The 24,141-nt window shown below is 42.0% G+C and overlaps 2 protein-coding genes across 3 annotated transcripts in view; both read right to left on the minus strand.

Moving 5' to 3' along the window:
• adcy9 (adenylate cyclase 9) overlaps nucleotides 1-4,031 on the minus strand; it is a 42,582-nt gene extending 38,551 nt beyond the window's left edge. For both annotated transcript variants that reach the window (XM_063476634.1, XM_063476633.1), the window contains exon 1: nucleotides 1-4,031. In XM_063476634.1, coding sequence (XP_063332704.1) covers nucleotides 1-1,849 — 1,849 coding nt within the window. In that variant the 5' untranslated portion in view covers nucleotides 1,850-4,031.
• LOC134629767 (sarcalumenin-like) lies at nucleotides 3,760-23,648 on the minus strand. Its single transcript, XM_063477286.1, has 9 exons — nucleotides 23,585-23,648; nucleotides 16,832-17,773; nucleotides 14,389-14,481; nucleotides 13,624-13,719; nucleotides 11,979-12,095; nucleotides 11,198-11,431; nucleotides 10,435-10,784; nucleotides 9,473-9,969; nucleotides 3,760-4,054 (listed from the first exon to the last, which is right to left on the minus strand). The coding sequence occupies exons 1-9, from the start codon at nucleotides 23,640-23,642 to the stop codon at nucleotides 3,760-3,762; spliced, it is 2,682 nt and encodes an 893-aa protein (XP_063333356.1). The 5' UTR covers nucleotides 23,643-23,648.
• Between the last annotated feature and the right edge of the window lie 493 nt (nucleotides 23,649-24,141).

The raw sequence follows: 24,141 nt of genomic DNA on the forward strand, positions 1-24,141 counted from the left end.
CCTTCAGTTTCTCCATCACGCTCGGCCCGGCTCTCTCTGCCACACGTCCATCTTCTCTCAGGTAACGGTCATCCAGGAATCCGGCAGTGGCTCCTGATAGGTGAACCTTTCCTGCCACACCCAGTTGCTCCATCAAGTTAGCCAAATTGACATCATTTGACCATACGTCAAATTTAAAGCGTTTTATTCCAAGAATCCCACACAGGACGGTGCCTGTATGGACTCCAACACGCATGCTGACCGTCTCACGTGTCTCCTGGCAGAACTGCTCGATGGCTTGGATCATGCCTAAGCCCATCTCTACACAGCAGTAGGCGTGGTCCGGTCTGGGCTCAGGGCAGCCTGCTACGCAGTAATAGCAATCACCCAGAGTGCTGATCTTTTCACAACAGGTTAGCTCACAGAGCCGGTCGAAACGTCCAAAAAGGTCATTGAGAAGGCCCACCAAGGCCGGTGCCGACTTGTTGGCAGACATTTTGGTAAAACCCACAATGTCTGCGAAAAGGATGCTGACAGGGTCCATGCGTTTCATGTTGAAAGGCCTAAATATTATCTGCCCACTAGGGATTGAGGTCTTTTTGCGTTTGTGATTGTTGTGGGGGTTATTCTTGGAGTTTGTGACACTTTGGGATTGTGAAGCTCCACTGCCCCCTCCGCCACTCACTGAAACTGCTGAGGCTGAGCAGGCACCAGAGGAATATCTCTTTCCAGAGTTCTCACCACCGCCCTCATCGTCACCCTGCTTCATCAGCTCGTCTGCGACCGGTCGTGGCATGACTGAGTGGATCATGCGCTCCTTCAAGGCCTTCTCAACCTCTAAGTCCTTGCCATGCATGATAGCCTGGCCCACTTTGAGAAACGTGCTGCGAGAACGCACGTCTGACATAATGAACAAATGGATGCCAATCACATGGGCACACAAATGGAGCAGAGCTTTGGCGGGTCCCAGCCAACGGAGAGTGTCAGAAGTCTTTTGAAGGAACGGCAGCCATCCTAATGCCTCAAATAATATAGAATACAGCAGCCCCAACATCACAGAGGCATACAGGCGGACATGGAGGACACTATATAAAATCAACAGCACCTCCATGCACAAAGAAAAGGTTCCCACAGAGGAAATACAAGGGGATGAACATACTGGTGTGCTGTCCTGTAAGGGATGTGAGGCATTCCCACCACCGGCCCTCTCCAGCCCAGTGTAGCCATCGGTTTGTATCTGTGGAGCTAATGTGATGGCGAAGGTAAACGCTATCAGGAGCAAGGAGGTTTGGTTGTACAGCAACGTGTATGACTTTGTGAAAGTAAACAAAAAAAGGAGCACTAGTAAGACTAAAAAGAAGGCTGTAGGGGTTAGGAAGGTGACGGGGTTGCAGCAGTCACTTCTGACCCCAAAGTACACCCCCCAGAGCACAGATGCTACTGCCAGGTAGAACAGCACATAACGGAACTGCCGCTGGGTCTGAGGAAAGCACCTCTCTTGGCACGCCTCCTCCAGGATGGGAGAGTCGAACTTGGGGTCCCAGCACTGAGCAGCAGAGCGTTCAAACAGTTGCGGTACCTTCCTGTGAACCCTGGATGTGGAGGTCACAGCCGGTCTGGAGTCTGCCGAGCTGCAGCTGGAGGAGATGCTGCATTTGTGGGTGTTAGGGTTCGTTTTATTCACAGCCCCACGGGCAGCAGCCCCTCCTCCTCCTCCTGCTCCACTGTTGGCAGCCCTCAGGGGCTCATGTTGATGCACACGTGGCGCACTGTTGGTAATCCGCACTGTCACGGCGCCGTCCCCGCTGGAGTCGCATGCCACCTCCGTGTCACGCATAAGAAGCTGCCGATGATGCTGTAGAGTGGCCATATTGACTGGTGTGACGCGGAGACGAGGTGTCAGATATTAATATTTTATGTTGATATCTCCCGATGATTGCTCAGGCAATTAGACGCGGTGCGTGGGCACAAGTGGCACGCAGAGAAGGGAGGAGGCGGCGGTGATGGAGTGACAAACAGGCAGACAGAGGGGAAGCGAGAGCAAAGGTGTTTGTTGGAATAATCACACTGCATGAATGGTGAGCACGGGACAGACGTATTTGCTACGCACGCAGCAGCCCGCACACTCACTCACATAAGACGCGCCGTTCCAGTTTCTTGAGCAGTCCATTATCCGACCCCGGGTTTGCGTCAGTACTCACATTACATGTATCCTTCTCCAAAGAGGCTCTGGGTATGAGCCCGGCTTTCTCTCCAGCTGCGGTAAAAACACCGTCATCACTCTTTCTGCCTCCTGAATAGAACATCCTTCTCGGAAAGGAGCATTTAGTGATGCATCTGTTTTTGTGCCTTTATCAAGTCGGCCCTGTCGTTACATGACTGGAAATGACCTCCTCTGAGTGTGCGCAATATTTCGGTACTACTGACATTACAGTTAGATGCCGTTAGGGAAAAAAACCCTTACGAGTTCCCTCATTCCACAATAGCACTGTTTGTTTGGTAGGGGGGAAAGCATTCAAGGCGAATGTTTCATTGTGTGAGCAGATGCTAGATTTAGACTGTCAACAGGCTTCTGGCTACAAAAGTTACTCTGTCCCTTTTTATCTCCACAACATGCGGGACAAATGATCCCTTTACACTCCTTGTTTAAAAAAACAACAAAAACCCCTAAAGTCTGTGTTATGAACAAGTAGTGCTGACACGAAAACGCGTGGACACTTTAAATTCCCTCATTGTAAAGGATCAAAAGAAGTAAACTGTTTTCAAAAAGGTAATGTATGAGCTTTATTCTCCCTTTACACAGAATGTATGTTTTTAAGTACTAAATATTTAAATTCTTGTTTGCCTAAAATAAGGGCAAACGTTTAATTCCCTTATTTCCTTTTTAAAGTTTGTCATTAAGCTCTGTAATGAATGCGGCTTTACCTTCCACTACATCCACTGTCATTGCATGGCTCAGGCTGCTAAGGATTTGCATTTCTTATTCCCATATATTCCCCTTTTATCTTTACAGCGGGCCCTTGCAAATATTCCACACCGAGTTATTTCGCAGTCCTGTCCAGTCCAAAACCCAGATCATAAGAGGCCTGACAGGCAGGCCTATTCCCACGGATCCAGCCCCGTCCTTTCCTGAACTCCCTCTCCGGATCTCCACCGTTTGTTTCCCCTCTGCCTTCCAAAGAGGGGCTCGGGGAGGGGGTATGCGCTATTCAAAGACGCATGATCAGAACAGAGAAGAGCAGAAAATAGGCTACCATCCGCTGGCCCAAATTAGCGTAGGTTTGCCTCTGCTGGGAGTGTCTGCAACTTGTTGCGCGCAGTTGGCAAAACATACAGCTATGAGGAACACCCTCGGTCGGAACAGGCTGGTCTATAAATAGTGATGATCAAAACTGTTGCAAATAACAACACCGACGGCGTGTAACATCTTAATGCTTTTCTTCTCCTCCTCTGTAGAAAACCAGAAGCGCCAAAAGCAGAAAACGTTCCCGGTTTTAAAAAGTCGCAAAACGTGTGCAAGTCGTCCGCCACAAGCCTCCTCCACTTTCCAAAAAGCTCCCAAACTTTTATCCCAGGCCGTATTTCCTGCGTTTGGAGAGGAGACCCAGTTAGGAGTCTCTAGATATTTGGAGCTGAGGCTGGATTTCCTCCCCTCGCATTCCCTTAGAGCAAAGAAGGCGAAAATCCCCAGAGCAATACAGAAAACCCTTGGATCTCCTCGGTGGGATTAAAAAAAAACCACCCACCAAACAGCGGTGTCTTCTAATCTCAAGCAATTCCTTAGGTCTGGATAGTGCTAGTTTTCGCTGGCATGTGTGTGTCCAACAAACACAACACTGTGCGCTCTGGCTGTGGTGCGTCCTCTTCCGTCCGTCGTTGGTGCCACCCTTTCTCTCCCCCCCTGATAAAGCTCTCTGCTGGAGTTGGTGTGGTGGATATAAACACATACAGGTTTGTGGCGGCTTTCGCGGTCTTATCCAGCCGAACGTGGTATCTCCTCTCCTGCAGCTTCCAGGGGTCTTCGCTGTGACTGAAATCCTCGCCCCAGCTGGTGTGCTGGTTGTGACCGAGGAGCCTGTAAAGCAAACCACAGTTTAAAAAACATGGTTTCCGGTCTTGCTTTTCAAGAAACGCAAAGACAGTAAAACATTTTTCACCCCCCTCCAAAAAAAAAAAACCCTTCACCTCGCTGCTCTGTAAAGGATAGTGACTCCGAAAAAAACACGGATAGAAACAGGATCACTTAAAAAGCGCACGAACAGCATTTTGTAAGTTAAAGTTAAAAAAAAAAAACCCCAAAAACGTTTAAAGCTGGGGAGGGGTGGGGGGCAGCAGGTTTTCACAATAAAAGCAGCGCACCACTTACACCTAAATAAATATAGTACATTAACAGTATTTTGTCCATGGCAGTGTTTGTGGCGGTTTCAGTTAAAAAACAAAACAAAAAACAGTTTGCTTCGTCACAAACAGAAATATCATTTATCAAAAAAAGAGAAAGGTATGCTGTCGTTGCCTGGCCTAGTTTGCAAGTTAAGCCAGTTTTAATGTTCTTCATTAAAAGGAACCATACAAAAATGTTATAAATGTAATATATATATATATAGCTACATATATAGCTACAGTAATACTTTATTACAAGTACTTGGTTTTTATGTATTTAACTGGAAAATAAGTAACTCAAATAACTAATCAAATAACATAAGTTTTCCAATATTAGTCAGCACTCACCTTAAGCTAAAAGCTAAAGTATAATTAACCTCATATCAAGGTTACAGACAGCAATAAACCATTTAAAAGTGATCTTAATTTACCATAATAATACGACACAATTGCCAATTGATCATTTTAAGCTAGACTCTATTACCTTCCTCGATCAGTGTTTGTTGATTGGTGGTTTCCATAAATAAGTACGAAGCTTTGCTGCATCTGGTCAGAGGGAATAACTGAATGTTTTCTGAGTGATTATCTTCACGCCTCTTCACGCGCTTAACAAGCGCTGTTAAATTAACAGTTTGTGCTTATAAAGCATTAATTACAGTAACACCCACAGAAGAACAAGATATTAATCGGCGTGGTTCCTTTTTTGTTTTGCTTGAAATATCATTTCCTGACTGTGGATATCTTGCACTACACTCCGTCATATCTGATGTGTCTGTTGACTGGAACTTCAGATGAGTCAAGTTTTCAGGTTAGAAGATCAAATATGGCAGTCTTTCCTATTGATTAAACCCATTGATTAAACCGACAGTTAATTACTTCAATGCTGGCCTTAAATAGGGGGGGGGGTTGACATGACGGTATGCATATGGGACACTAAAACTCGTATTAAGTATTGGGTTATACTATAAAATACAACATTTTTTTTGTTCTGGTTAGACCTTGTACATCCTGTCTGATAGTAGCAGAACGTCTTACTTTGTCTTTGAAACAAATGAACTGTCAGTGCCTAACTTGTGCATCCTGATCCACATCTATATTTGTAGAATCCAGCAACCAAACTCTTCAGATTAGTCTGATGTGTAGGAAAATATGAAATCTAGCACTTTTTTTCCAGTTGTAAAATACTAATGTTTGCAGTGCAATCAGATCAGATCAGAATCACAATACATTCGTCTTAAGTTAAGAAGTACAGTAATGCTAAATTTCATACCATGCTGGGCAATTGTGTAACCACAGTAGCAGCACACCATGCAAATTGACTACAATATGTATGAATTAGGGAATTAAGGACTTTTGCAAAAGTCATTGAAAAGTGGTTAAATGGTTAACTCCACAACTTTGACATTTGATGCAATAGCAATTATCCATGGCAAGCTTGTGGATTAATATCAAATGTATTTTTTTTTATGTCTAAGGTGTGTTGACCCTCAAGGATCAGTAATGTGTGCTTTGATATTGTGCAGCACACTGTGTTCACTGAAGCTGAATCAAATAAGCGTTGACCCGCCCGTGAATAAGAATATGATAAACAAGGTAATAAATGTTTATTATGCTTATTTAATGTATTTGTGAATCTTTAAAGAAGCAATAACGTTTTAACTTTGAATTGAAGCAAGTGGCCCTCTGAAGTGTGTGTGTATGGCATGTGGGTGGCGTGTGCATGCTTGTGTTCAAGAGCTTACAAGAGAGGCCTGTTTGAAGAGCTGATAAAGCTACGCTGATAAGTCTGCGCTGACACTGTGCATGGCCCCGTCTGTCAACTCAGCAAACACAGATTATGCTCAAACACAGACGAGGATGTGGAGCACATGCATAGGTGAGTTTGCACTGTACCGTAAACATGGCTGCTTTTGCATATTGACCACAGCAGGGAAATTAAGCTCTTGTCATAGAGCTCAGTGTGAGCAGCAGGCCTGGAAGGGTGAAAACACATTTTTGTTGTTGTGGCTTTTCACAGCAAGATGCTAAAACTGTGGTGACAAGCAGCATGCTCGGCTGATGTAAACGTTTACCCTTAAATATATCCCACTTTTGAAAAGCCTACAATAAAGACATTTTTAGCCTCGCTATTGTCATATGGCAAAGTCAGTCCATTAATCTGCGTCACCCCACCACACTGCTCGACTCAAAATATCTCAGCAACTGCTGGATAGATTATCCTGATATTTTATAAGGAAATGTGTGGTGCTCTTGCAGTGAAGTGCATACGCAGTGATCCCCTGATTTTTCACTTCATCATCATCAAACTGTGGTCTGTCTGTGCTCCACTTTTCTGTCTTTCTTTCCCCTTACCCCCAAAGAGCAGATGCCTGTCCCTCTCTGACTACAGTTCCACCGAGTTCAACTTCAAGTTCCCTTTATTTGTCATTCCAGCTGTATTAAAACACACTGGGATATAATTGTGTTTCTCCCAGTCTGAGTGCAAAATTGCAAAACTGAAAACCACTCCAAACAAGACAGACTTCTACAATAAAGAGACAGTACAAGGTCATACAGTGCAACCAATGCCGGAGGTCTCCCTGTTAAAATGGACATTTTGCTCCCCACTGTTGCCAAGTATTTGCTCGTATACGATTGCCTGATTGTTGGAGTTCTTCCTCTAATACTCTATGATCTATGAACTGGCACTATACAGATAAAAATGAAGTTTAATTGATAGATAACCCTAATTTGTGTGATTATTTGGGTTAGTATCAAATATTCCATATGCCTTACCATTTAGAGTGAATGAGCCAACTTAAACTAACATATTAAACATGATAAGCATGCTTTCTTTACATTAGTATGGTAGCAATTCCATATCGGAACAATCACACTCAGGCGCCTAGCACGAAAAATCATTTATTTGATCTAATTCAGACAAATAGTGGTAAAAATACACTGAATCAGAAGTAAACATGTACAGTGACTTATTTCCCAGTGTCCAAACAGTCTGGAATAAAAGAAAGGCAAAAAAATAAGTGAATGAACGACAAGCAACTTGAAATGTTGCTTGTATGCCACCATATACACTAAAGATGAGTTTGTTTGGAGTGTGTTGTCAAGTCACTTTTTAAAGTACTTTCTAAGTGGTCTAGAGCATTGATTATTCAGCTCAGTTTCAAGGTTTCATTGTGTGCTTTTGAAGCAGCGAGACACTGTTGCTTGAATTGCCTGAATTGCCTCTTTGTTTAATTTCATTCATCACTGAACAGATCTGCGATGTGGGCGGTGATTTAGAAAAGCCGCGCTAATTGTGTAGGCCACCATATGCTGTATTTACAGAGTGTGATCTTTTATTATTGACTGTCTATATTGTCAGACTTTTGTCCTACAACTATGAACGCATCTCATGTTGCTTGCCTGCACACTTCTGTGCTGACTGTGCAGCATTGTCTGGCACACGATTGTAGTGGCATCCATCCAAATCACTTCACATAGATATACAATTATACTCACGCACACAAAAACTTTTGATTGATGAAAAATGCACTGCTTTAAAGAAATTTGAGCCTATATAAAACGATAAAGCTGCTGACAAACCATGAGCAAGCATAAGAATTGTGTCTATACCAAGTTTGTGCTGCTGTTAAACAAACTGCAAAAAACGGGCAGCTTATAAAAATACATCCAACCTATTGCTTTCTTTTCACCATGCAGTGCTTTGAACTCAATTAACACATTGAATGGAAGCGCCACCTGGTGTCTGTCTTCACTCACTGCAAAGGATAATTAACCAGCAGCTTATAAAAAAGCTTAGCGTTTCTTTTCTTTTTGCTGTGATTTGGGCTGCTGTGAGCTCACTCAGCTGCTACACGCTCAGCTATGCCTCGGATCCGTAAAGCATGTATCTGGATGGATATATGTGAATAAATCTGACTGCAGTTTCTTCCTCTCGACTGACAGTCCAAAACAGCATGTTGCGAGAACTGATGCTTTTACCTTGTGTATTCCCAAAGCCTTCTAAATTTTGCAGCTGAACAACCAAATGATATGAATTATAAATCGTTTCAGTGGGAGAGATTTCATCGGTAATGTCTTTGAAGGCTCACAAAGGAAACAGGCACGATTCCTGATTTTTGGTGTTTACTCAAAAGAAATCACACAAAACAATGACAATGAGAAACAGGCCTAAAAGAATGAGAAGAAGATTACACTTTAAAGGAAATGCCCATGTGGTCTGCAGCCGTTGTTGAGGTAACACTAGTATCAGTTTGGATGGCTGAAAAGGCCACGTGTTATTATGGTTTTTTGCATTGGATAAACAGAGAATCACCAGAGATGTTCAAATAAAAACAGTTTGTATAATGAACATTGTATAGTAAAATACAGAGTTCAATACAGTTTACAGTAGGGTAGTGGAATTACAACTAAATGTGGTACAGGGACATTTGAAAACACAACAGGAGCACCATTCCCTCTTTCATTGTACTAATATAAACGTATTCTGGTTTTAGGACATTTAACCTGGTGGCTAGGTGAGTAGAGGCCATAAGAACACAGCACAGCAGATCTCACTGAATTTTCAGACATTGCACACAAAAGACGCAGCGTTTAATATCGCTGGAAGAGTAGAGTCACTGCCAGCGAATTTTCTCTGATGAAAAGCAGAGCCAATAAATAATATACAAACTTGAAAGCTGTGAGATAGAATGCCTCTCAGATTTCATTCAGATATCTTGTGAGATTATACGAGCCTGTCATGATGGAGGCAGTTGGCACATCTTGTAGACAGCAGTGGCTTCCGATAGAAAGGTTAGCATACGTGTAGTTATTTATACTTCAAATTAAAACTGCAGTTAAAAAGGTATGTGCAAAAATGTTGTAATTCTTGTTTTGTTATGTATTAAATTCATTCCAGAGAGCCGTTATTACCGAGCGATTAGATAAATGAAAACCACATGGTTAAATATTCTGTCTGCTTGTTACATCATAAAGACACAAACAAGCACTAATAAATAAACTTAAGATTTGGGTCTTCCAGATTCTCTAGTTCATGGTGCGTTTCTCGTCTCATTTCTCAGTCTTCCCAGCCACCATCTGCCTCCTCCTCCACCCTTCTCCTCCATCTCACTGTCTCCTCCAGCGGTTTTTGGGCTTCTCCTCACACACAGGGCCCTCACAGGTACCAGGGAGGGGGGGCGGCGGTGTTTTTGCAGCTTTCGCAGGGGCGGGTGCATCTGTCCTCTTGCTAACGCTGCTGAGCAGAGCCGGGAGCTCGTGTGAAATGGCTTTCTCGAGCTTCTCCAGCAGGCAGCCTCCAGTCCAGCTGCAGTGATAGGAGAGCTGCTTGAAGTTGGAAATCGGGTTGACCCCGAAGAAGTCCTGGTAGGCCTCCTTGTCTGGCAGGTCGAATTTGCTGACATTTGTCTTAGCCAGAATGGACTTGAAGATGTAATACTTGTCAGGGTCATTGACAATGTCTTGGAACACCTCATGGGGGTCACCAAACCAGCCCAGCTTATCGTAGTAGGTCTGGAGGTAGCGATCCACCAGCAGAGTGTGGATGCGCACACGGATGGCGTGCTGCCGAATGAATGCAATCTTGTTCTCCATCTGATTTTCAATCACCTGCAAGGGAGGAGGAAGAGAAACGAGAGAGAGTGGGTGATACAAAACAGATAAAAGGACCAAACTGAAACAATGAATTATAGATTACTAGCACGAAAGTGTGCTTTGATTGCAGTGATACCATCATGAAGTCCAGTAGTACTGAACCAACAAGTAGACTTCTGAAAAAGTTTGAAAGCTCATACCCAACATCAGTCCACTACTTCTCCACTTAATATGACATATGTACTGCTCTCAGTAAAACACAACCTCCTCTCTGTAATCACAATCATAATCAAGCTGTATTTCGGTAATTCTTTTGCATCTGTGCTGCCACACTTCTCACTTAAAAGATTTGCTGCTACTTTTTGCTTCCAGTGTTTCAAAAGCCCCCACTTCTACTCCAGCATCCACCTGAAAGCTAACTCCAGTTAAATCCTGCTTATTAAACTAATAAGTCAACAAAAACTGCTGTAGAAGTTGCACCTGGTTGAGGTCCTCCAGCAGTGAGATCTCCTCCTTCATAAACAGCTCCCGGCTGGTGTCTGGAGCATAGGCGTGAGGCCAGAAGGAGCTGACGTACACTCGAGGGGGTTCGGTGACATTGATGAGCGGTGCCATGCTCCAGAACAGGGCTCCGTAGACCCTCATCAGGTCCTGGGTCGAGAGGCTGTCTGCCTTGTTGAGGATGAGGCGGATCTGTGATTCACGGCCCTTCATCTGACGAAAGAGCATCTCCAGCTCACCTCCCACATCCAGTTTAGTAGGATCAAAGACCAGGAAGATGAGATCAGCCCGATCAATGAACCATTGGCACACCTCATTGTATGGGTATCCTGAAGGAAAAAGAGGACAATTTATGTGATGTGTTTTAGAGTCAGAAAGCTTCAAGGAAACCTCTCATTGCATCCAGAAGATAAACCAATAAGCATGCTTTTTATTAACAGCTATTCTTTGTTTTCTGTGAAAGGCTTAGTTAAAAAAAACATCATAAAAAACAAATAACTAGCAAAAATATAGGTTTAATAAACTACTAGCCTATTAGTGTGTAGATATCCGATAGTGCTGTATACTGATTTAATCCACTCTCACAACTCTCTCTATAAACCAGTGTGGAAATGTCATTGTGGTGGGTCACCCCAGTAATAGCAGCCTGCAGTTAAATTTTACATGTCTAATTAGAGAATTAGAACAAAAACATTAAATATTTCATCAACTGCTGCACTAATAGAAGACATGTGACTATCACCTCTTTCCTGCTGCTTTCGGTTTTCAATGATGCCCGGTGTGTCGACTATGGTGACCCTCTCCAGCAGCTTGTGTGGCATCTCAATGCCGACCAGTCGCTCCAGAAAGTTCTGGCCGAACTTCTCCAGAGGCGAGAAAGGCCTCGAGCTATCTGCCGCCATGACGATGCCCTCTACGCTCCGAAACTTCTCGCCGTGCATTATGACAGTGTACTCGGAGGTAGTGGGTTCAGCACCTGTTGCCATGATGGAAAAGGAAATGCTTTATTAATTTACTTAATTAACTTGTAATAATGACTTAATTGTGAATTTGTTAATGCCAAATAACTCCAACATATAATTTTAGTACTAAAACAAAATGCTTGTCTAATGTTTAATGACTGTAAAAATAAACTATTGTTTAAATGTTTAACTAAACTTTGAGCCTTGTTTGTAAAATGTTTCCAGACAAATGTGTTTTTAACATGTTTAAAAGAAGGGATAAAACTTTTGGCAGATATTCAGGGTTGTTTTATTTGTGTCATACGGGCCAAAGTGGCAATGAACCTTCCTTAATAATGAAATAATATATATTATGTTATATAGTCTGTCCCACTGAAAACATCGCATCCAGGAGAACATAATCCACTTTCTGGGATTTCCTCACCTGGATTATTGAGCATGCATCAAGCTATTATTATCACTATTAATACTATTCTGTTTATTTACACTGTTACATTATAGCTACAAGTCAAGATGAAGCTGTCACTGACAAACTAACAATCATGCTTTATCTGTATGAACCTGTGTAGAGTTCCTGGGGGGTGCCGTGAAGACCCAGCAGATAGTTGATCATAGAGGACTTTCCAACGCTCCAGGGTCCCAGAAACAAAACCATGGGCTTGGATGTGACCTCGCCCTCTGAGTATGTGAGAGCCAGACATAAAAAAGAAGGATGAAGAAAAAAGGAACAAAGACATAGACAAAGAAGTCATTAAACACATCAAACCCTCCTCTTTTTTGTTTTTGAAAAACTTAAACTATACTACTGTTTAACTACTGTTTTTTTTAAACATCTTTCCCTCCTTGGGTGCTTACTAGAGCTAATCCTGGTTTCTGTCATTTTTCAGGCTTGCTTCCAGAACAAAATGACTGGCTGTGCATCAGAAGCTACTGAGGGTGACCTCTGCCTTTACAGCTTGCTAGCATCACCCTTTGAAAAAATCACTTCAACATATTGATATATTGATATATGTTGAAGTGTCAAAACTCATCATTAAGGGTACAGGAAAGGTCACCAAATGTTCTCTTTTTGGGGGAAAGAGTTAACAGTAAATCCACAGCTGCAGTCATCCTGCTCATGTCACCACACCACACACTGGTTGTTTGGTTTGCCAGTATACAGTGGGTATGCACCCCTGACACTTTAATTCAGAGCAACCCAGGTCAGCAAAGACTTTCAAGAATGCTAGAAAGTTTTGAAGGTGACCACTTAAAGTTTTGGTAAATCCCTCTGATTATTCTTTTGTGGTGTCCTTGGCTTTAAATTAAAACCTCCCGTTGGACAAAGGAAATACCAAAATGAATGGGGACATTTAATTCAAAGCACATTTATTCTCCCCTCAGAATATAAACTTAGAAAACAAAGCATAGAATCTCTTAATATAAAAGACCTTAATGGTACACTTTGTGATATATACTCACCAATGTAAAAAATAATAATAACAATAATAAATGAAACTACCTTTGAATTGATTGTAATTGTGTACTTCCATTCTGGAACACAAGGTGTCCCAGAATCACATGGCACAGTGTGAAGTCTTGATCCTGCTCCTTAGCATAAATAATACTCCATGCCCTGAAGTGCTATGGAACAAAGTTGCAGTGCGCCTGGCCCACACAATGTTCCCTTTAAATTTCAGCAGACAGAGTCCTTATTGTGCGCCTGGTTTGAATAATGTCACGTCTTGGCTTCATATTCATTTTTAATTATGACTTTATTTGTACTTCAGGGTTTCTGTGCTGTTCCATTTCATTAAACCAGGCACTGTGTACATGTGAACTGATAAAGGAATGTGGGTAGGGTGTGCTGCTTTGGTTTTACACACCACAGTAAACGGCTGGAAAAGGAATGTGTTGAAGTCGTGTCGTACGTTTTGTGTTTCTTTTGACTAGTTACCAGAACTGTGGCTTCTGACTGACATTCACAGCAACAGCATTTCTGTGACAGGGAAGCATGTGAAATTCTGATTTCTAACGGCCTGCAATTAAGAGTGAACTTTATAACACAAGAGGCCGCTGCTGAAGTTAAAAATAGACGTGAAGAGATCATGGCCAACAGTTTCTTCCCATGTTGCTAATGTGGACCTGTAAAACCTGTTTGTGACTGTACAGACAAACTGTTAGTGCTTTGGTAAGTGCAGTTAAACTCCACAGGAAGCTAAATCACCTGTGACTTCATGCTGCCTGAGCTCATTGTACTTGAAGGCTTGCTCTACTGGCTTGACGGCCTTGTGGTAGATGTTCAGCAGCGTCTTCACGGCACCTGGAGGGGAGTAAAGCAAAGACAACCTGGACTGTTGGGATGGTTATGTAAAAGAGCATTACGAATGCTCTTACTACCCTTACTGACGACACCAATTCCTTCTGCTGTATGTGATGAATCGGCTTCTTAAAGTTTACTGAATGGATCTGAGGTGATTAGGGGCTGGCTTTGCTCAGCTCTTTGGCCTCACCGCAACAAAACAATCTAGCTCAACAGAACAGAGGGGCTTTTTGTGCGCTGGACAGAGTTGGGCATTTTCACTGATTAATCACCTTCCCTTAAGACACATCTGCATACACACACACACACACACTTTCATACTGTACACACATGCTCACATAAAGGCCTCAGGACCCAGACATCGGGAAGCAATTTTCAGAATAGTTTCTGCAGAAAAAAACCTCCAAAATTGTTTCAAACTTCCTTTCATATGCATGCAGAAAAGCATCTGTTTTTCTTTTCCACTGACAAAGTAGCTGCAAACATTCTCCTGCATTTTTTCAGTACATGACTCCAGGCGTTATTTCTGCAGCAAAAGTCTGAAAGATATTTGAAAGAGTGTGCAGCGTAGCAAATGCGCTCACTGAAGAACCAGCTTTTTATTGAGAGGATGTGTTTTATGGGAGTTTTAAAGAGGGAGATTCTTAACCGCCGCTGTTCGTTCCTTACCTGAGAACTCTGCTGAGGGTTCAGCAGACGCCAGTCGCAGCGTATCCTCAATGTGGGAACGGTTCCTCAGTGCCACGCTTAATGTCTCTCCTTCTGTGCATTTAAATTGGAAGAACCAACTGTTTAGGTTAACACGTGACAATTAATATGGAGAAACAGGCACACAATGACAGCAAGTAATCAAATTTTATCTGTGAAAAATATACACAACTGCTGACATGGTGGGAAAATAAAGGTGGACTCAATGTAAAATGTCCTAAATTGTTATGTCATGCTGTTATATATCTATCTGTCTATTCCTTTCCACAGCTACTCCCGGCTGTTTATTTCTGTACCAGAGATTGTTTCTGATTCCTCTTTAACTACACACAGTGTCATATTCTGGGGATTTGGCATGTGCACAAAAGAAAGAGAGAAGCCGGATACCATAGACCTTTGCTGTCATTTCATGACCTGTCTCAGTTAAATGCCCAGTGACACAAATATCTCATTACCAAACAGAATTTATGTCATAAGGCACATTTTATATACACAAAACACAATGTCTTTATTAAAGTTGCGACAGACCAACAAGCTGCCTAATAAGCAAATTGCACATTACAGCATTTATATATAAAAAAAAATAATCCTTTCATCTCCTCAAAGCTTGGGTTGTTTTCATTTATCAATAGATTCTTTTCTGGGTGCTCCACCGAACATTTCCAAAGGGTAAGCACGAAATGTTCCAGTGAGGCGTTCTTTAAATTAAGGGACTCATTTTTTTATTTTTTATTTCCTTCTTGTCAGAAGCTAGATGAGAAAATCAGTAGGCATGTCATACTAAGCGACTCCAAGGCTGAAAAATGAAGCCAGAGCACAAGTGCCAAATATGGCAGGTCCTTAAGTGGCCACTTGAGTCTGCCTCCAAAAGTGAGCCAATGTGAAAAGAGGCCAACTTACAGTGAAATGAACGTGTTTACAATGGGTTAAAAATATTAGTCTTGTAGATAATTTACCCCTTCGTAACAAAAATAAAAGGGAGGATTTTTTTCACTTTTATATTTTTCAAATATATATTTTTTGGCTTTTTAGCCTTTGTTGCAGTAGGACAACAGGAGAGAGACCAGAGGTGAGATTCAATCACAGGCCTTCAGCTTTAACCTTATGAACAGTATGAAGACTTAAAGTTTAGTAACCGGAAGCTTTGATTGACAGGTGGTTGTCACCAGAAACTTTTAAAGCAGTTTTAATGTAATTATCTGACTGGCTTGCTGTGTGGCTAGCAACCTGCAGAGTCTGTGGAATATTTCGGTTTTGCAGTCATGTGACTGCAAACCATGTGAGGGTAACTTGTTTGCCATTTTGGATGTGTGACCCTGTAAGGTCAAGTGAATAAGGTCCCAGTCAGAACATCTGGCAACCATCGGTCATGTGGGAATAATTTATATTCCCTGACCGGTGGGAGAAAATCTAATTTCGGTTAGTTTGCAGGGAAGACGCCAACATCTGCAAAAACTCTCACCAACTACTCTCTGATTTTCAACAACAAAGTCAGAAACAGAAAATGTGCCTTCAACAACTCCCAACTATTGTGTGCATGATTTCACTCAAGAAACTGGTGCCAAAGAAGACAAAAAAAGTCACATGGTGGCCATAAAACTTCAAAATACTGCTCCACAAACCAACTATGCTACGATGCCTACAGTCTACATACAGTTTTAGGTCTGAAAGCTAAGAAGCTACTGCTATGAAGTGACTAGAAGATCAGTTTAGCACAAAGACTGAAAACAGATATAGCTACATAAAATATAGGGAGATTATATAAAAAATAATCTCCCTAATATCACCCATAAGGTCCACTAACTAAAACCATAAATAATGTTTGTTTTATGCTTGCAAGCGAACAAAGTCTAAAAACCACATGTCGTTGCTTGCATTGGGTTCAGTTTCTCTCCCAGCTGGCTGCACTTTCATATTTAGTCTGAAAATATGAGATTTTTGTCAGTGTTCTCATCTAATATTTACAAGCAGGCAAAGAAACAGGTCTTTTTCATTTAGGATAAAAAAACAAAAAAGACAGCATACACCCCACTAAACATGATGCATGAACAAATTAATGAAGTGGGATCAGAGTAAGAGATTGGAATCCCTTTAGGACTTTGCCTTCCTCTTTTATAGTAGGTGTCAACACCCGGATACCAGATAATGACATGCTTCCTTAATCACAGAAGCACCAGCTGGATGGGGACAGATTTTCTGTAACACGATCCCTCCAAGTCTACTTGCAGGTCAGAATGAAGACAAGACATTTAGCTCTGGTTTCAGCAAAAACATACAAGTCACCTTGCTCTTCTCCAACCCCCCCCCCCCCCCCCCCCCCCCCCCCCCCAAACAAATAGATTTTATATAAAAGCTGAGCATATACGTCAGATATACAAATCTAAGCGACATCATGTTTTTGTACCTTTGGATTTAGACTGTGAAGGCTCCTCTGGAGTCACCTCCTCCACTGCCTCTACTGTAATTTCCTCAGTTACATCCTGCACTCCTGCTTCCTCAACCGACTGTGGTGTGGTCTCCTCTGTAACAGCTTCTGGGTGAACCTGTGGAGTGACTCCTGGCTCTTGTTGCTTTTCTAAAATCACTCCAGCTGGAGACTCTGCAGTGACTTCAGGTTCAGGTTCAGTCTCTAAACTATCTGCTGATACTGTTTTTGGTTCTTCTATCAGTTCTGGCTCCGTTTCTTCAGACTCAGGGTTGGTTTCAGGAACCACCACTGGTTCTTCTTTTGATTCTGATTCGGTCACTTCGACCGCCTCCCTCTCAGCTGCATCCTCCACATCTGTATCGTCTTGCAGGACTGTTTCCACAGTTTTCATTTCTACAGAAGCTTCCTCTGCTTCTTCCTGTACGTCTTCATCTTCTGATTCCTCAGTCTCTTTAACCGCTTCTTCTCCATCAGTATCCTTAGGTTCAATCACTTCTTCTTCCTCCTTGGATATTTCATTTTTGGCTTCTTCCTCACCTTCCTCAGCCACAGCCAAAGTCTCCTCCTCGTCTTCAGGAATAGGTGGATCATCTACTGTCTCCTCAGTTTCTTCCTCTGATGTCACTTCTTCTTCATCCTCTTCTTCACTTGCTGCCACCTCAGTGGAAGAATCATCTTGTGGTGCTTCCTCTTCCTCCTTATCCTCTAAGGAGGATGGGTCTTTTTCATCTGCAGTCGATGGGGCTTTGCAGGGATGGCACACGGCCCTCTCTGGGGCTGGGGTGTCATTGGAGGAGCTCTGGCTGGAATGCTCCTCTGATGTGTCACAACCACAGGAAAAGAGGTCTCCCTCTGGCCGCTGGAGCTTCAGACGCATCCGAGGATCCTCATCTTGGACAGAGGAGTCTGTCAGGAGATCTGAAAAGAGAGGGAAATATGATTTTACAAAAGTTTACCTTTCATCATGACAGAAACCTTTGAAATATATCTCTGATGACAGAAACAAGTGATTGTTTTTGAAGTCATTGTCATCTCAGACTTTAAAAAGATGCAATGAAATGCTTCACATTTCATAGTCAAAAATCACTGTTATACAATTCAATTCAAGTAGACATGTACAGACAAGTCACCCTTGTTTGCTACGTCAGCGTTCGACCTGCATTCAGTCAGGATGCTTGAACAGAGCAGATCACATGTTTATCACCTCTTGGATTTCTGACTCAGATTTCAGGTCCTTGAATGGTGGAATGAAGGAATGGACTATTTAAGGCTACAAACACTGGACAGTGGCAGAGGACGCCAAACAGAAATGAATTCATGTAAGGGTACACATTTTTGCTCATGTGGTGTTTTTAATTAACATGAAATTTCTGGCCGAAAGTGTGAATGAATAAATAAGTTCCTTTACTTCCTGATTTTCAAATAAATTCTATTATGCTATCATTAATAAGGACAAATAGAAGCATCACTTGATTAGTACTGAATCGAAAACTGTGATGTATGCCATTCAAATCTTCTGTTTAGATGGGTAGGCAATGGAAGAAAACTGCTAACCTGACAGGCTGCACCAAGACCAGGTATATAAAAAAATAAGGATTATTTGCAACTGTAGAAGAGACCAAGAAACATGCTGTTTAACCCACACATTGCCTTTTCCCACTAAATAATGTTTTCTTAACTTTAAAGCCAAAGATTTGTTCAGTGATTGATGATAAAATGGTTTAAATGTTTCTCACAGGTCAATATGACAATATTAGCAGAGACTACACCAAGTTGCTCGCACCCATTCAGGTCAGCATTGTTCTACAGTTACTGTGGCTTCTAAAGAATCATTCCTATAAACAAGCTTCTCCCTCTACATTACACTACATACATGTGCATTAGATACGCTTCACAACCACAGTGACCAAAGAGCACAAGGCCACGACCTCTGTTTAATTATAACTGCGTGTGAGGAGGAATGCACAGTGGTACAACGTGTGATGTGAGGGAGTTAAATACATGTCTACAGTTCATGTTACATGATGGGGTCAGTGTAATGGATGAAGACTAATAGCCTCAGGCAGCTGTCATGGTTATTAGATTGTCCTACGCCGATAAGTAATTTGTGAACATTTCATTTACATTGTTGCACAGCAAAAATACTTCCGACATGAATGTATTAAAATTCTACTGATTTAATCAAGTGCATGAATTATATTGCTCGATAAACTTTCTTTGGTTAGACTCTCAATCCAAAGCTTTATCTTTCAGTTTCACTGTCACGGTTTACTGGGACACTTGATGAAACTAAATCATTATTACCCAAACTTGTTTCACTTGCGCTGTTCCTGTTTTGACAAGTTAAAAGGCTGCTGGGGGAAAAACTGTAACAACAGCATAAAATCCACAACACAGGAAACTTTCCCTGTTTTGCTGTATCAGGATCGGCTAGTTCCAAACCTCTGAATCAGTGTGCACATCCAAGATTAGTTCATGAAAGAAAATCCAGATGCTGAGTGAGCCAAACTATCAGGTTAGTATCAATGCAGATGCCTTTCCATTTTGTCTCTGTGGGCAAAGAGTAGTGCGGCTATCGGCTACTTTCTGTCTAAAAGGTGGATGTGAAAGTAACCAGTAGCTCCCTCTTGGACTTTAAGCTTTGATTTATGTTTTCTTTCCTAAGGCCTTGAATCAAACACCACACATCAACTTTATTCTCATGATGCTGCTTATCACCTCTTGGAAGCTTCATTAGCTTATCACCTACTGAGCTGCTGTCAGTATCTGTGACCAGAGAAGGTTTCTAATCCGACAGGATCCTCACTTTTCACGAACTATAAAGGTTATAATTTAAAATGTTTTGGACACTTTGTGCTGGAACTCAATCCATTCATACAAGTGAAAACAACAAGATTTGTTTCACTGGTCCATCGCTAAACATGGCTTTAATGCACAACCTACCTACTAACCGGCTACAAACAATTCCTTTCGAAGCAGAAGAGTCTAGTGACTTTTACCACACTTTCTGAGAGTGATTAGCATCAGAGAGACAGCATTTGGATGCGAAGATGCTTCCTCGCTGTTATTGAAGGAGGCTAAGTCATGCTTGTCCAGACTCTGGCATTTTGGGTGTAACAAGGCTAATAAAACACATCTTGGCCAGACTCAAGTGCACGATGGGTGTCAGCAAATGGGTGACTCAAAGAGAGGGGATTAATGAGAGGAAAAGTTAGGAGGGTGTTTGGTTCAGAGATTCTGATCAAGCTTGGGGGAGGTCTGGATGCTGTCCATAGACATGTTGTTACAGCATTGTCTGCATAGTAACACGAACAGCAGCAGGCGCTGCAATCCTGAGTTTAGTTAGTGAATGAAGGTTTCCAGAGTTAAATGACATTTCACACCAAGGTCATTGTTTAAAGATCATTCACTAATTATGTAATATAAAACAGATTAAATATCCGCTGTTTTTGTCTTCTGATCAATTATCAAAGCATATGTACCAAACATTTATTTGAAATCCTTGATATGATAATTTAGTGGAAGGCTCTTTATCACGCTAACTGCTGAAAGTGCATGTTTAAAGAAACTGGTATTTACATGTAGTTTTTAAACTTGCAAACACTGCAGCGATGCTGTCTGAACTTCATGCACACGCTATTCTCGAAACTGCTGGTCTCAAGATCACATCAAGCAGGGAGATCATTTTCTGCTGTGCTAGTTGCCAGCAGTGGCCAAATTAAATTAAAGTTAACATAATTAAAAATGGGAATGACGTGCCAGTGTGAAAGGAAAAAAATATATGAGACATAGTATGTGTGAAAATAATCCCCTGTGCTTTCAGAGACACAGCTTTCCAATGTAAAAAACATTTAGAAGAAACCCAAATAAGAGTTTTTCTCAGGGTAATAAGGGTCTGCTGCTGGTCTGCTGTACATATTAGATGGATGTAGCCACTTTTATGATACCCATGGGTTTGTGAAGTCCTCTGCTGAAACCTCAAACTCATCATTTTGATTCAGTTTCTGAAACCAGGCTCGACGAGCAAGGGTTGCATCACCTACTCATATACGCTTGATGTACCGGGTAGCTATGAGCTAAAAGTTACTGTTTTTGTATTTATTTTACTTTAGATGGGGCTGTATTATAAAATGTGAGCATCATGAAAAAAATAAAAAAGATTTCAGACCATAAACTCATCAGCAAAGTTGGCCTCAGTCTCACAGACCAGCTGGCGACCATCTGATAGAGAAAATGTACAGAAACCAGTCACAAACAAAGTGTTGTAAAAAAAACAAACAAAAAAACCCCCTTCCTTGTGATTGCTTTGGCTGCTAGCAGATTGCCTGTAGGAGATGCTGGCTGGTCTGCAAACACCTACTAACTACTAGCTGGGTGGTAGCAAAACTTCAATAAGCGCGACGCAAACTTGAAATAGAGAATATTCACCTTCAAGTAAAAGTTGTGCCTTAGTACTATAGGCTAGACGTTTTAAAAGGTTCAACTTTTACTTTGAAAGCAAATGGTCTCCATTTCCAGTTTGTATTACGCTTTTCACAGTTTCACTACCACTTGCTTGCAAGACAAACCAGCGTCTTTCATGGAAACTACAGCTCACTGCGGAAACCTGCTATAGACAAGAACAATTGCAAGGAGGTTTTGCAATTTTCACCATGTGATTGCCAGGAACCTCTGGCAACCACTCCCCAAATGGTCTCTTCTTTGGATACTGATGGTTAGCCACACAAATATAGAGATTGGTCTTTGTGCCTTCGTGACTGGAGCCTTACTATGAATAATGTCATGAATACAGTTATCAGTGGTCCAGAACAAAATATATGGGATTTAAAGCTTCTTTTGTGTTAATCTTAGCAAGCTAATGTGCTAATCTAAAGGTGAACTTTGCATGCTCTGTATCTTTGTTGATATTAGTATATTAAAAACATTTATTAGATGATGATTCAGTTTGTAAAGCTATCAAAATCAAGGAGCAATGTGCTCCTAATCCCTGCACCGCCGGCTGCTGCAGTGGAGCCTGGGCAGACCGTGGTGTTGTGGGGATAGAGTGGGACAGGTGCCTGGGTGCTGGATGGTACATCTTTGAGACAGAAATAGTGACACAATGAGTCAGAGGGTGAAAAGAAGGAGGGATAATTCCACTCCTATTTTCAGGAAGTGTGACGCTCTTCTTCTCCATGTGATTCTCATGAGGCAGGCCTGCATCTGTGCTGCACTATTACACGCAGCCCCTGCAACAGTGTGCAACTGCACAAAGCTCTTTTTAAAGACCAAGAACAATAAAAGCATCAGTGGTGAGATCAATGACATGCACCTATGTATTGCACTTTGAGCATAACAACCACAGTTAAAGAAATGTTCGCCTACAGGATGGAAGGACTGTTAAATTTTGGGTCGATATGTGTGTTTTTCTTTAGTTCTTCTTCATTCGACTCCTGACATCTTATATGCTAGAAGGCCACCAGCAGTTAACAAGTACTTAAACACATCATTTAGCATCATCTTTAAACAGTTAATTAAATACAGTCATTTAACCCTCCAAAGACAGCGTGCTTTCTGTTAGCAACTCTATCACCACAGTTTATTTTCATTCACCTCGACTTTTAATGCCCCATTATGTAATTTTAAACAGCCCAACTGTTGGGCTTCTCGGCTCAGGTCTTATATTCCCTGTGTCGAGCTTCTCGTGCCTGTTTTAGAAGGAACATCCTGACTGGACAGCGCTGACTGGAATGACAGATTAGCGGCTCTGCAGAGTGGGAGTGGTGAAGCTTTATTGAGACATTAAATGAAGTACTGACTGTCTGTGCTCATGTATGACTTTATGATGAGTGAGTCACCGTATGTGACTATTTACACAGCGCAAATATGTGAGCATTCCTGAAAGAGAGATATACTGATCCCCGGCTTTGGTGACTACAGTATCTGATGACGACTTTGTGACACCTGACTACAGCAGCTTGTAAGGGCCAAAATGAAGCAATGCAAGGGCAGACAAGGGTGTTCTTGGCCTCAACTTTAGTAAAGAAATCAATTAAAAACAACTATAACGTTCTGAAACAACTTTCGCAACAAGTTTGATTAAGTGTCATGCCTATATCTGTAAGGAGAGCAAGCAAAATGTAAGCTAACCTAAATCCTTACTTGGGCACCGCACGGTGCTGTTAATGCAGATGATTTGTATTTGCATTTTCAATCACTGCGTTTACTTTGGATGCAGAAGAGAATGTGATTCTTTGGAGTATGTCCAAGTTACTCTGTCAGTGCTGTCACTGTGTTCCTCTGGAGGGCACAGACAATAAACAGCAGGCAGGACAGTTTCCATCAGCTGGAGTCACACCTCAGCCCTGACATTTCCACTTATACAACCAAAAATTCTGCACTGCACCACAGAAGCATATACTACACACCTAAACGTCAAACCTGAGAATGCTTTCAGTTAGCAGTGACCCCATTATAGTTTCCTGGCTCAAATCATGAGAATAATAAATAAAGACTATTAAAAAATATTTAAAATTTCCATTTGTTGTTCGTTATCATTTCAATTTCCAGCAAGATGTGCAAAAACCCACATGCTTAAAGACACAGGCGAAATATACCTACAGCCATCTAAATGTATTGGATCAGCTGGTCCATTTCAAACATAACGCCTGCTTGAATTACACACCCATCAAGCGCTTTTACAAAACTTAGACATTTTGACAAAATCCCAGCTTCAACCCTCCACCATACCTGCAGCAGACAAGGCCAGAAGAGACAGCAAGCAGCACACAGACACCACAGACTTCATTTTGGCTGCCAGGGACCTGCCGCTCATCTCCCTCAGCTATATATACTGCTCTAGCTGAAGGTCAGAGGGCATGCCAGTGAAGGGGGGGGGGGGGGGGGGGGACAGCAGCTGCACCCATGTCGGCCATTGTGTGTCAGAGCAGCTGCCGGTTCTAATTGGGAATGTTGAGAGAAGAGGGAGACTAAGTGATCATGTTGTGCTTTGGTTTGCAGGCTGTATAAAAGGACCTCGGAAAACTGAAAAATAAAAATTCAGAAGCTTTACATTTTGATGAGTTTTTAAGTCATATTTATAGTGCAGCAGTAATGCCTTTCATTTGCTTCATTGCTTTAGCTCAGATTAAAAAACACTGAATGGATTACCATGGGTTTGGGAGCAAAAAGTAAGTGGCCACTTTATTAGGTACAGTCATGGAGTCACGAAGGTCCTAGAAACATTCCTCTGAGATTTTGGAAACTTTTGTTTCCGAACATCGCTCTACTGAATTGAGTTCTGGAGA

This window comes from Pelmatolapia mariae, linkage group LG6 (assembly GCF_036321145.2).
Source record: "Pelmatolapia mariae isolate MD_Pm_ZW linkage group LG6, Pm_UMD_F_2, whole genome shotgun sequence".
Taxonomy (NCBI): Eukaryota; Metazoa; Chordata; class Actinopteri; order Cichliformes; family Cichlidae; genus Pelmatolapia; species Pelmatolapia mariae.

Coding starts and splice junctions, on each gene's coding strand:
- LOC134629767 (XM_063477286.1), bottom strand. CDS start 23,642: ATGAAGTCTGTGGTGTCTGTGTGCTGCTTGCTGTCTCTTCTGGCCTTG. Junction 11,432..11,978: donor CCCCCAGGAACTCTACACAG/GTTCATACAGAT, acceptor TCATGGCAACAG/GTGCTGAACCCACTACCTCC. Junction 4,055..9,472: donor AAAAACCGCTGGAGGAGACA/GTGAGATGGAGG, acceptor TTTGCTTTACAG/GCTCCTCGGTCACAACCAGC.